Source organism: Gossypium arboreum, chromosome 8 (genome assembly GCF_025698485.1).
Source record: "Gossypium arboreum isolate Shixiya-1 chromosome 8, ASM2569848v2, whole genome shotgun sequence".
Lineage (NCBI taxonomy): Eukaryota > Viridiplantae > Streptophyta > Magnoliopsida > Malvales > Malvaceae > Gossypium > Gossypium arboreum.
Window position 1 is genome coordinate 34418809 of NC_069077.1, and position 12190 is coordinate 34430998.

Here is a 12190-nt window from a genome sequence, read left to right on the forward strand (position 1 = left end):
TAAGGAATTTAGTATATTTACTTTTGATTTAAAAATATAAGTCTAATTGTTAAAATGATTAAAATTATTCTATTAAACTCGGGTTTGCTACAATTTTTATCACATGGCTATCAATTTTTTCTTTTTAAATTTCAAAATATTACACAAATGAATTTAACAAAATAAAAATAAATGCTGTTAACAATTAAACCTAAATTTAAGAAGTAAAAAATTAGAATATCTAAGAACAAAAATAAAGAAAGTAAATTTCAAATATGCAAAAATGAGCTGAATTCAATAACGGCATGGGTACGTTAGAGGATCCAAAACTTTCAAATTCAAAATCAGTGGCACCGTTGTTATTAACACAACATCAAAGCCCAAATTGCACCACAAAAATAATAAATAATTTCAAACTAATTACTTAAAAAAAGAAATCCTCTATAAACCATTTCACTCTCTAATCGGCCTCTCCTCGCTCTATCATTTTCTCAAACAACCAATCGACTCTCCCAGAAATAGTACATCGACTGTGAATTAATCGGCGATTCCATCAGATTGAAAGTAAAATAAATAAATAAATAAATAAAGAATCGACGATGTCTCTAAGACCGAACGCGAGGGCGGAGGTCCGTCGGAACAGGTACAAGGTGGCGGTTGATGCGGAGGAAGGCCGACGGAGGAGAGAAGACAACATGGTCGAGATCCGAAAGAACAAGAGAGAGGAAAACCTTCTTAAGAAACGCCGCGAAGGACTTCTCTCTCAACAACAACAGCCGCAGCAACAGCAGCTGCTCTCTTCCGCCGCCGGGTCCGAGAAAAAGGTATTGTCTTCTGATTAATTGATTTTGATCCGTCGGATCATGAATGATAACTAAGGTTAAGTTGTTATGCATGAATTTCTGCATTGAGTTGATTGGCAATTGATTTATCTCGATTGGTTAATTTATATATTTATATAAACTGGTCATTAGGAGGTAGCTCAAACTTATATTAATTAAATGAAGTTAAATACTTGTTTAATTTACTGATTTTAGTAAGGCTTAATAAAGAACAATATTTGATTTTATGTATTTATTTACTATTGAATTTAACATGATTTTGGTGCGTTTATAATGTAATTGCAGTTAGAAAGTCTTCCCGCCATGGTTGCGGGTGTTTGGTCAGATGACAGGAATATGCAGCTTGAGGCAACAACTCAATTCAGAAAGCTGCTATCAATAGGTTGATAAATTGTTTTGTTGTTCTTGATTGATACAATTTGTTTTTAGCTCCGTAAAGTTGATGTTATTTCTTATTCTTATTTTATCTGCAGAACGTAGTCCTCCGATCAACGAAGTTGTACAGTCAGGTGTTATTCCTCGCTTTGTTGAGTTCCTTGCAAGGGATGACTTTCCGCAGCTTCAGGTTATTTAGATTTTCTCGGTCTCTTTCTTATTGTTGTGATTGCTTCATCTTTTTAAGTGTTTTTTTTTTGTTCTTTTGGGTTGTAGTTTGAGGCAGCTTGGGCTCTTACAAATATTGCTTCAGGGACATCAGATAACACCAGGGTTGTGATTGATCATGGAGCTGTCCCTATATTTGTTAAACTCCTAGGTTCTCCAACTGATGATGTTCGTGAACAGGTATGTATTGGAGATTGCAAGTGATCTTTGTTCATTTGTACAGTTTATTTGCATTTCTCATATGGGGTGTCATTCGTTTGGAATTATAGGCTGTTTGGGCATTAGGAAATGTTGCTGGAGATTCTCCTAAGTGTCGTGACCTGGTCCTTGGCCATGGGGCATTGATGCCACTGTTGGCACAATTCAATGATCATTCAAAGCTCTCTATGTTGCGAAATGCTACTTGGACTTTATCCAACTTTTGTCGGGGCAAGCCACAGCCTTCATTTGAGCAGGTTTGACTTTTTTTTTTAACACAAATGTTGGAGTTGTTATGACTCTTTTGCTAATACATGGTGCTTTTGAAATTTAATAAGCAGACAAGACCAGCTTTGCCGACTCTTGAACGCCTTATTCATTCAAATGATGAGGAAGTCCTTACAGATGCGTGCTGGGCCCTATCATATCTCTCAGATGGTACTAATGATAAAATCCAAGCTGTTATTGGTTCAGGTGTCTGCCCCCGACTTGTTGAGCTTTTGCTGTAAGTGCTTCATTTCTTTCCCTTTTCTCAAAATTATTTCTGATTCAATGTATTTTCTTCCTTATTTTCTCCCCTAGCAGTTGCTTTTTGATTTCTAGTTGTTCTGAATATCTTCTTACACATTTTTCCCCTTGTTGTCAGTCATCCATCCCCAACTGTCCTAATTCCTGCACTTCGCACTGTTGGAAATATTGTTACAGGGGATGATATGCAGACTCAGGTATGGATTTCTTTTTTGGCAGATTTGTTACTTTCCTTACTGTTATTTCTTCCTCTTCAAATTTGTTTTGTGACTTTTCACAACATTCAATAATGAATTCTGACTTGATTATAATTCTTCAAATTTGACAGTTCTATCTTTTTATTAGCATTAGTTTGACAGAATGTCTATACATGTCAATGTAGAATCCGTTGGTCCTTTACTCAGGTTGGCTAGCTAGATATTTCTGACCCTTTTTTGAGTTCAGAACTTTGACTTTAGCATTGTTTTGTTCATTAGATTTTATTTTAAAGAATTTTTCTAGAAAACCTAAAACCGGGCATTTATTACTGAAGATTGACTCTTGCATTTCAATTAACATTTGACATGCATATAGAGCCAAAAAGACTTGATGCATGTAATGAGTGTAGACTGAAATAAATTGCACATCTTCCATGATTCTATCATATTTTGTGTCTAGTTTCTTGATTGACATATGATTAATGTACTTTTGGTCTTGGTTAATTGGCATATTATGAGGTGAATCGGTTTATGCCTTAAGCTACATTTGGATTAGACAGAATTGTCAGTTGTTTGGACAATTCCTTATGCTTTTCTTTGGAATGCAGTTTTTGTGTTCGTGTCACTACTTTAGGTTGCCTTGTGCTTCTTCAGAATTGTGATGCTTCATTATATTCCCCTTTCAGTGTATTATAAACCACCAAGCCCTTCCATGCCTTCTGAACCTGTTGACAAGTAACTATAAAAAGAGTATCAAGAAGGAAGCTTGCTGGACCATCTCAAACATCACTGCAGGAAATGTAGATCAGATACAGGTATGACAAACCTATAGTTGATGGTTGTTAGTTTTCAACTGTAGTCTTTTCACCCAGTTTGCATGAATTTTGAAAATCCTTGCAGGCTGTAATCAGCGCTGGCATTTTTGCGCCTCTAGTCCATCTACTTCAAAATGCAGAGTTTGAAATCAAGAAAGAAGCTGCTTGGGCAATTTCAAATGCTACCTCCGGCGGCACCCATGAACAGATAAAGTATGTTTTCTTTGCCTTAATCATTCTCTAGGGTTCTTCTTGATATTAGAACAAGATCCGGTAAAATGATTTTTCGTTTTTGGTTTGCCAGGTTCCTGGTGAGCCAAGGTTGCATTAAGCCATTGTGCGATCTTCTAAACTGTCCAGACCCAAGAATTGTGACAGTTTGTTTAGAAGGCCTTGAGAACATTCTGAAGGTTGGGGTAGCTGAGAAAAATTTGGGTCACACCAGAGAGGTCAATCTCTATGCCCAGTTAATTGATGATGCTGAGGGGTTGGAAAAGATTGAAAACCTCCAGAGTCATGACAACAATGAAATCTATGAGAAGGCGGTAAAGATTCTTGAAACATATTGGGTGGAAGAAGAAGATGAGCCATTACCCCCTGGTGATGCTTCGCAATCTGGGTTCCAATTCGGAGGCAATCAACTTCCTGTTCCTTCTGGTGGATTCAATTTCAGTTGAAGGTACGCATTTGAATATACGTCTGATTACCTTTCCCAAACAATCCACTCAGTCTGTTAGGAAAGTAGCGTTTTCTCATAAACCTGACACTAGGCTGTGATAAATGTTTCCATAAATGTATGAGAGATTATACGGCTAGGGGTGTAATCGAACTGAGCTGAGCTTGACTTGAAACTTGGGTCAAGCTTAAAAATAGATGTTCGATCAAGCTTGAGCTCAGCTTGAGATAAGTAGCTTGATTAAGCTTGTAATATGGTACGTGAGCTGTTTGAGCAGAATATTACTAAGCTTGAGCTCAGCTCGATAATTACTGAATCCAGTTTAAGTTTTTTTTGAGTCAAATGCAAGTAGCTTGCAAGCGCCAGTGTTTCACTTATTATATATGGCCATGCTCTGAGATCTTATTTGAGTCCTCTTGATGGTTCTTGTAAAGTTTAATATGCAAGAAAATACCTTATTTATTTAACGATTAGGTTATTGCAGAGCCTAATTTCTTGGTGAGTTGCATGTTATACGACAACCATCATGTTTCTTGTCTTGGTTAGAAGATGTCCTTACACGATTACAAATTTGCAGGACGCATGGTTGGAGTAGTAGGAAAGGGGATTGAGGTCGGGTATTTTATCTTGGTGTTTGGTTTCGGTATTCACATACAGTTGAAGTGATGCCAAAGTGTGTGCCTAAGAAGTCATCTCAATAAAGACGGGTGAATGCACACCATCATGGTAAAATCGTTCGAGGAGAGTGTCTGGTAAAACCGTTTAAATACTTATTTTACTTCTCCATACGGTAATTAAAATTCTTTTGCAGCATCCTAGTTACTGGATGCAAGGGTGAGTTTATTTTTCTTTATATATATGATATACATATATGTTTGTCTTTGTTTTCACTTTAGTGGGTAGTGGTGGTTTCTGATCATAAAGAGCCACCAATATCAGCTTTGAGAAGGGATTATTTATCTTTTTCATGTAATGTCTGATTTCGTTAGAAACAAAAACAAAAACGACGCATGGTTTCCCTCTTTAAAATTTTGGGGTGTGTCTTAAACTTTGAGTTCATATATTGGAAACCCCAGCCGTGTGAAGTTCAAAAATTCCGAATAGCAATTAAAAGGTTTCAAGCAACTTATTTGAATTGAGTTATGGATTAAAAAATTATATATTATATTTAAAGTTGATTAAATCAATTGGTAACATCTATATACTTAACCTATTCTGATTCACTATATAACCGTTTTAAACATGTACTTTTGCTCACTCTAAGATTTGCGTTATTGGCTGCCACCACAGGAACAGCTATGTTGAACAGTCGGTACCCTCTGCCATATTAAAATGTAAAATTTTATTTATCTTAGCTTAATTTAATATCTATTTTTTTTATAAAGTTATGGATAAATCCAAATTTATAACATTAGTTTTACCTTTTTGAATTTTTTCTAAAACGAATGGTGCAATTAAAATATAAAGATAAAATCTGAATTATAATTTTAAAAAAGTTCTATGTTAACAATTAGACCACAACAACGCTAGGGCCTTTTTTTCTTTTCTATAAAACATTGGCACTACAAATATGTTTTCACAAGCATCATAGAACTCGAACCCGTGACAGACGACAAAATAATTGTGTGGGGATATAAATTCCGGGTAACTGATCCTCGGTATACATGAGAACACATCCGCCTTCCGGTTAGCAGATCATAGTCTCTAGGACTCTGCAAACATGAGAAAACGGCTACCTTAGAAATTAAATCCACCATTTCCAATTTCAGTTAATGCAATCTAGTTGCAAAATCTTACCTCCATTCTCTTATTTTGCTTTACTGAAAATCACAAGCACTTTGTTCTACACACTGCTGCCAAATGAGGGAATCATAATAAAAATGACCATGACCAGGCTGAAAAACTAGCTGTTTTGTAGCAGGCTTCTAAGCAAACTCTAATTTTTCACCAAATATCATTTCCAACCGATCCTTTGTGACTCCCCCGACTACTCAAAAGAGCAGTCACAAAAATTAAGGTACCTTTGTAATCACCGTTTTGAGTTATGCGATACAAAAAACTGGAAATCGGGAAGATGGACTCGTAAACCATGCAGCCAATTATCAGCAGCATGTAACAGAGAGCTTGCTTGCTGCCATTCTTGGGAACAATTGGAAGTCAAAATCGAGCCTCTCAACTTATAGGATGCTAAACCGAAAACAGGTAGAGAGATCTGTGAAGATGCATCAAAGCCACATACTTTCCTGCTGCTAGAAGCAGGAGAATGGAGTTGATTTTTACCTGTAACTGCTGTAAAAACAAAAAATATCGTTAACATATAACGGCACATAATGTAACCTGCTCATGATTGTAAATGAGAGGGAAAGGAATGTACTTTGAGAATGGGTCGACAAAGAATGGAAGGTCAAGAATGATGCATCCAGATTTTGTAGGGTTGGACCCATAGGTATTCTGTATATTGGGTACCTAACCAAAATCGAATAACCGAAAACTCATTCACGGCAAGTTTAAAAGAATAGAGACGTGATCAATCCTTAGAAGTATAAGATGTCTTACCAAGCCACTGAGATCCAACTTGCTGGTAATAAATCACAGCTCCTGTACATCCTGATGTCTGGAAATTGAGATGCCAGACTTGAAACCTGCTGGGTCAAAAAAATAAGTGCCACAAGCATCCAAGTCAGGGCAACAAACATTAACATTCTACATCACCACCTAACATGAACTTGCCTTGTCATATAAAGGTTTCCGGTGATGTGGCTGTTCTTGTTCAAAGTATTCGAAAACCAAATGGCCAGGTGATTTGCCAACCTCCATTTCATCACTAAATGAACTCGTAGGAGGTTTATTGGTCCCCTGGGAGTTGTGCTTCTCCCGTGCTCCAACAACACCGCCTTTCAGTCTCCTGTCTGTTTCACAGTCACTACTTCCAGCACTACTAGTTTCTCTTGAAGACTCGACCTCACTATCCTCACTAGCCCTCCTGATAGTTCAATACATAGTCAGATTTGCAAAATTAACAGGAAGGCAACTCAAAAGCTTCACAGTATATTTATACATATTATCTAATATCACGTGTATAGCTCTTAAGTTGCAAACTAGTGAGCCAATGCCTTGAATTAGATTTAACAATCTGGTATTCCTTATTAAAAGAAATAGTGCCTGGAAGCAGCTGGATATAAATCACTTACGGAGAAAGGCAATTATCATGTCTATCAATAATGTCAGAGGAAGGGTGAGAGGAAAACAGGCGTGTGGTCTTTGTTGAGGCCAGATTTGTCATAAAACATGAACCATTATTTCAAGTGAATAAAAGTAAAAACTTTCAAGATTCACTAGAAAACAAGTATGAGAAGCATATTCCCTTGTCAAAGACAAGGTAACTAGAGATCATTTCAAATTAACATACAGAATCCTTAAGGATTATTCCTCAAATTAAATAGATGGGTCTAATGCAGGAAAGCCAGCCAAGCATGCTTAAAACAATCAGGCTGTTTAAAGATGGCATTCAAGGTTTCTTGCTGCCAGACAATAAGGGAAAGTTTACATATATAAACAATGAATTCAAGTAATCACATCATCGCAATATCAAGAGGAAGCATAAGAAGCTTACCTAGGCCTCTGTTGATCTACAAACAACTGTATGCCTGACAAGGAAGGAACGTAGTATTGCTTAACGGAATCGCTCCCATTCAACAATAGCGGCACTCCAACTCCATATACACTCCACTCACTAAAACATTCCCATAGGTCACCGAGACAAAAATATGGGCGTAGATTTACTTCATGAGTTCTCCATCCCCTCATTTTTGCCTTCAAATAAAAAAAAAAACAACAGGGTATGAGGAAATTTCCTTCAAAGAAAATAAGCATTGCCAATTAAGCTACTCAGCTTTCGATCATTAATGAAATAAAAAAGTAGCTGAGAAAACCAATGATTCTTTCTTTTATTTCCAAGAACAATACTCAACAATGTTGTTCGAAACAAGATTAATTTTAAATCTTTAGGACCACAAGAATGCAAGTCATTATAAAGCTAAGACCCTACACCATTAATTAGCAGTAAGTATGGATGTTCTCTACAAGTTGGAATTTCTAATAAACTAAACATTGGATTTCTTAAAAAATAATTGAAAATTATTTCTATCACACTATCTGCTATCTCAGCTTAATCTCAGGTTGGCCCTAAAAAAAACACAGTATTAATTAACTCTCCAAGACTTTGCTTTGCGCTTTTTTTTTTCTCAGCTACCAAACAGAGCTAAACAAAACTCAAAATATAATATTCAGTACTTATATTTAGTGACAAACTTCCCTTCTTTTTTAAGAATACCTCAGAGAAGCACTGAGCCGGAACAAGAGGAGTGACCGATTCCATGAGCCGATCCAAATTGGTCAAACTAGCAACCTCCGGCGATGACTGCGCCGCGGACAATGTAGATTCGTCCAAATCCGTCCGTGACTCAGAAAGTGAATCGACCGAGTTGACTCGGCTCTCATCTTTTAACGGTCTCCGTAGCTCCTTCTGCAATGTTCTGTGTAGCTGCTGGTGCTGCTGCCTCTCCAACTGCTGTTGTTGTAATAACTGCATTTGCCGCCTCACCGCCGGCGGGTTGTAGAATCGGTCCTCCGTGTGAGTTCGAGTCACCGCGAACCCGCCCGAGTTTGACATTCTATAATTAAATCTCAACCCAAAATGAAATAAATAAATGAAAATTACAATTTGCTCAAAAGAAAATTTTTAAAGCTTTCTGGGAAGTCGGAGGATCAATGACATTGAAGGGATAGAGAGGGAATTAAAGGCTTTTGTAAGGGTTTTAAAAGGTATAAAACTTGATGACGAGAGTTAAAGGAAAACAAAAATGCCTTTTCAATCACTATTTTCTCTTTGCGTTATTTTACTGCTGCTTTTTTTTTTTTTTTTACTCGCTCGACTAAAATTAATAATTTATATTCCATGCATAATATGGACCGATAATTATTTAATTCATTTATTAAATAACTAAAATGGGTTTTTTCTTATTTTAGAAAATCTATATATATCTTATTTGAATAGAATTAAACTAGTTGGATAAAAAAATAGCTAGTATATCGATATGGACATAGGAGTTTATTAACTTTTATGTAAACTACTCAAATTGATTAAAAAAGTCAAAATTAAGACAAAAATGGCAATAACATATATATATATATATATATATATATATTAATGTTTTTATTTTTATTTAATTATTATTAGACCGACGATTAAATTAAAAATATTAATCTGATTGATTCAATTATCAATTTAGTTATTAAAACATTGGCCTCAATTAGCTATTGGCATAATGGCGAATGCTTTTCTCGTTGTCAAACTTGGACAATCTAGATATAGGGGTTGAAAAATTTTTTAAGTGAACTACTCAGAATTGGTAAAAAAAAAAGTTAGAAATCAAGACAAAAAATGGCTGTACCAATTATATATATATTAATATTTTTAAATATTTATTTAATTATTATTAGACCAATGATCAAACGAAGAATCTTGATCAGATTGATTTAACTAGCAAATCAGTTATTAAAACATTGGCCTTAATTAGTTATTGGTATAGTGGCAAATGCATGTCTTGTTGTCAAACTTGGACAAATTTATCCCTCCAACTTTTAATAAAATAATTGATAAATTAGTTTTCTTACATTATTATTATTATACCTTTTCTTATATTTCATGTCAAAATATAATTTTGATCCTCTATTATTTCAAATTTGTGATTTAATTTCTATACTTTAATGTGACGTAATTTGATATGTTTATTTTATAATATCATTTGCTTTTTAGATAAATTTAATATTATTAATTAGTTCAAATAGTTTACATGGTTAATTTATTTGAATTAAAGTATTTATGTGACATTTTAAAAACATCAATAGAAATGACTAAAGTATCTCACATTAAAGTACTTAATTCCAAATTTGATTATATCAAAAGGATCAAGAAACAAAATTTGACCAATATATATAAAAGATGTATGTTGTTGATTCAATGATAACACCAAGAACAAGGAGGAAATATGGAGGAAAGTGTGGCAGTGGTTACAGAGGTCGATTTACTTAGTCGAGGTGAAGAGATAGAGGTTACAGAAAGTGAGAGTGAAGAGAGTATGAAGGCTAAGTTGATAGAGTATAGGTTTATATGCTTGGAGAGTCGATCCTTTCTTTTTCATTATTGGGGATATTTATAGGCAGGAGTCCTGTGAAAAATGGTGTTAATGTGTTAAGCTTGGCATCTAACCATCATTACAGAACGAGTAGGGTAGATGCCTTCGACGGGATGAGGATGTTTGTAATGGTACAAATCTTGCCATTCATTCTAATACAATAGTACAAATCTTGCCAACGATATCACATTCTTAATAGAAGGCTAGAGGCCTGGAGCAATAGGTGGTTCCTGTTTATCCAAATGGTTAGGATGAGAGATAAAACTTGGGGTGATCTTCGAATTGATAACTAATTGATTTGCTGTCGGAATGACCTTCTAACTTGCTACATATCCTTGTTCGAGTAGGGTGTAACGTGTCATCCAATTTAAATTTATAGTTGAATTAATAAGTTGATAATTAATTATCATCAAACTTGGTTAACCCTAATTATAATTTGGTAGTTGTTGAACCTTAATTGTCACAAATAAAATCGTCCGATCTCTAAATATTTTATATTAATTTTCTTAGCTTTGACTGAGGAAGATTTAATTGTTTTAACTATAAAATAATAGCTCTGTTTACTGATTTTGATTTGCAAATGGAATGTTATTATTAGGGGTATTTTTGGGAAGCACAGACATAATCCATCAAAAAGATAAAACACAAATTGAATATATTCATCGTCGGCAGCTATAATTTAAAAATCAAATTATGCTATTACACCTGTACATATCCTAAATTGGAATTTAGTATTTATATTTAATTTAATTAATTTTAATTTTAGATTTTTTTATATTTTAAAATTTTAATCCGACCTAATGGTAATAGGTAAATATGTTTGGTTAAATTATGTTATTATTGTTGTATTATGCGTAAAGTTATAGATTTAGTCTATATTCACCAATTGGACAATTCTTAGTGGTTATATTTTTTGAATTTCAAAATTTTAGCTTTAATGCAAATAAGAATCATTAAATCTATTAATTGATTTTTGTGAGTAACAGCGCATTATACATACGATCATATGTTTGTCACGTCAAATTTTAAAAATAACAAAACTTAATAAATTTATAGTTATCATTTGATTAGAACTAAAATTTTCAAATTCTAAAAGTACAGGCATTGAAAATGGCCAAATTAAAGTATAAGTACTAAATCCACAATTTACACAAAGTACGATGAATAATAACAGAATTTGACCTTTAAAAAATTGATTCACCTCACGTAGCTAGTAAATCGTCGAGATTGAGTCCACATTTTGGCCTTTTTGGGAGCCTTCGGTCAAAATGTCCATCGGTCATCTACTATTTAGCTTAGGCGACAAATCTACTTTTGTCGGTGTCACATGAAAAAAAAAATACATATTTGTAATCTAATAGATATTGTTAGGAGAAATAGTCACCAATTCTAAGTAAACTAATTTTTATGTATAATTTTAAAACATACCTAAAAGATATTTTTATTATATTATAAAAAAAAGGGGAAAAAGTACGACTTATAATCCATTACATTTAACCAATGTTGTAAGAATCAAATTAGAGGTTATAGTGAGGCACTCACGTTGTTGGTTAAGGCATACCCAAGGTTCTTAACAACACGTTTGGTTCACTAGAATGGAATAAGGTTATAATGGAATATTCATTCTATAAGAATGAAATAAGGCTGTAATGAAATTGAATAGGCATAATGGTGGTTTGGTTGGATAAAATAGAATGAGTATTGTAATAGTATCCATCTGTTTGGTTGAGAGGAATAGATATGTAATAGCAAAAAAAATACTCGAATGACAAATATGCCATCTAATATTTTAATTTATTTTTCATGTCAATTTAATATTAAAGATTAATATTTTCTATTAAAAGAATAATATTTAAATATAAAATATTTAAATAATATTTTATATTAAATTATATTATAAGATTTTTTATTTTTATATTAAAATGTTAAAAATATTTTATTTTTATATTTTCAAAAATTTGGAAATAATATTTTATAATAAATTATATTAAAATATATATTTTATTTTCTCCATCTTCTCCATCTTTGTTAGTCCCCTCTCTCCCCCCAAATTCATCTTCATTTTCCTCTCCAACATTTTTCCAAAATCCACTAGACCACCATCGTTGCTACTGCCTTCCGCCATCGTCAGTCACCGGTATGAATTTACTTAAAA

At 33.9% G+C, this 12190-nt stretch overlaps 2 protein-coding genes across 2 annotated transcripts; one reads left to right on the plus strand and one right to left on the minus strand.

The window, feature by feature from the left end:
• Positions 1–379: 379 nt before the first annotated feature.
• LOC108467471 (importin subunit alpha-like) lies at positions 380–4932 on the plus strand. The gene is made up of 11 exons (XM_017768091.2): positions 380–803; positions 1107–1203; positions 1295–1386; positions 1473–1604; positions 1694–1879; positions 1964–2127; positions 2269–2347; positions 3034–3162; positions 3248–3375; positions 3467–3841; positions 4416–4932. Exons 1-10 carry the CDS (start codon positions 579–581, stop codon positions 3837–3839), a joined length of 1605 nt encoding a protein of 534 aa, XP_017623580.1. The 5' UTR covers positions 380–578; the 3' UTR covers positions 3840–3841; positions 4416–4932.
• Positions 4933–5292: 360 nt separating this feature from the next.
• Positions 5293–8768, minus strand: LOC108468913 (uncharacterized). Its single transcript, XM_017769778.2, has 7 exons — positions 8172–8768; positions 7452–7651; positions 6569–6821; positions 6395–6480; positions 6213–6304; positions 5636–6127; positions 5293–5550 (listed from the first exon to the last, which is right to left on the minus strand). The coding sequence occupies exons 1-6, from the start codon at positions 8508–8510 to the stop codon at positions 5868–5870; spliced, it is 1230 nt and encodes a 409-aa protein (XP_017625267.1). The 5' UTR covers positions 8511–8768; the 3' UTR covers positions 5293–5550; positions 5636–5867.
• Positions 8769–12190: the final 3422 nt, after the last annotated feature.

What these genes read in the sequence shown, in the direction of transcription:
- LOC108467471 (XM_017768091.2), top strand. Translation starts at nt 579, where the DNA reads ATGTCTCTAAGACCGAACGCGAGGGCGGAGGTCCGTCGGAACAGGTAC. An exon ending in CAGAAAGCTGCTATCAATAG is followed by an intron (nt 1,204 to 1,294) that starts GTTGATAAATTG and finishes TTTTATCTGCAG; the next exon opens with AACGTAGTCCTCCGATCAAC. An exon ending in CTGATGATGTTCGTGAACAG is followed by an intron (nt 1,605 to 1,693) that starts GTATGTATTGGA and finishes TTGGAATTATAG; the next exon opens with GCTGTTTGGGCATTAGGAAA.
- LOC108468913 (XM_017769778.2), bottom strand. Translation starts at nt 8,510, where the DNA reads ATGTCAAACTCGGGCGGGTTCGCGGTGACTCGAACTCACACGGAGGAC. An exon ending in CGGCTCAGTGCTTCTCTGAG is followed by an intron (nt 7,652 to 8,171) that starts GTATTCTTAAAA and finishes TTTTATTTGAAG; the next exon opens with GCAAAAATGAGGGGATGGAG. An exon ending in GGAAACCTTTATATGACAAG is followed by an intron (nt 6,481 to 6,568) that starts GCAAGTTCATGT and finishes TTGACCCAGCAG; the next exon opens with GTTTCAAGTCTGGCATCTCA.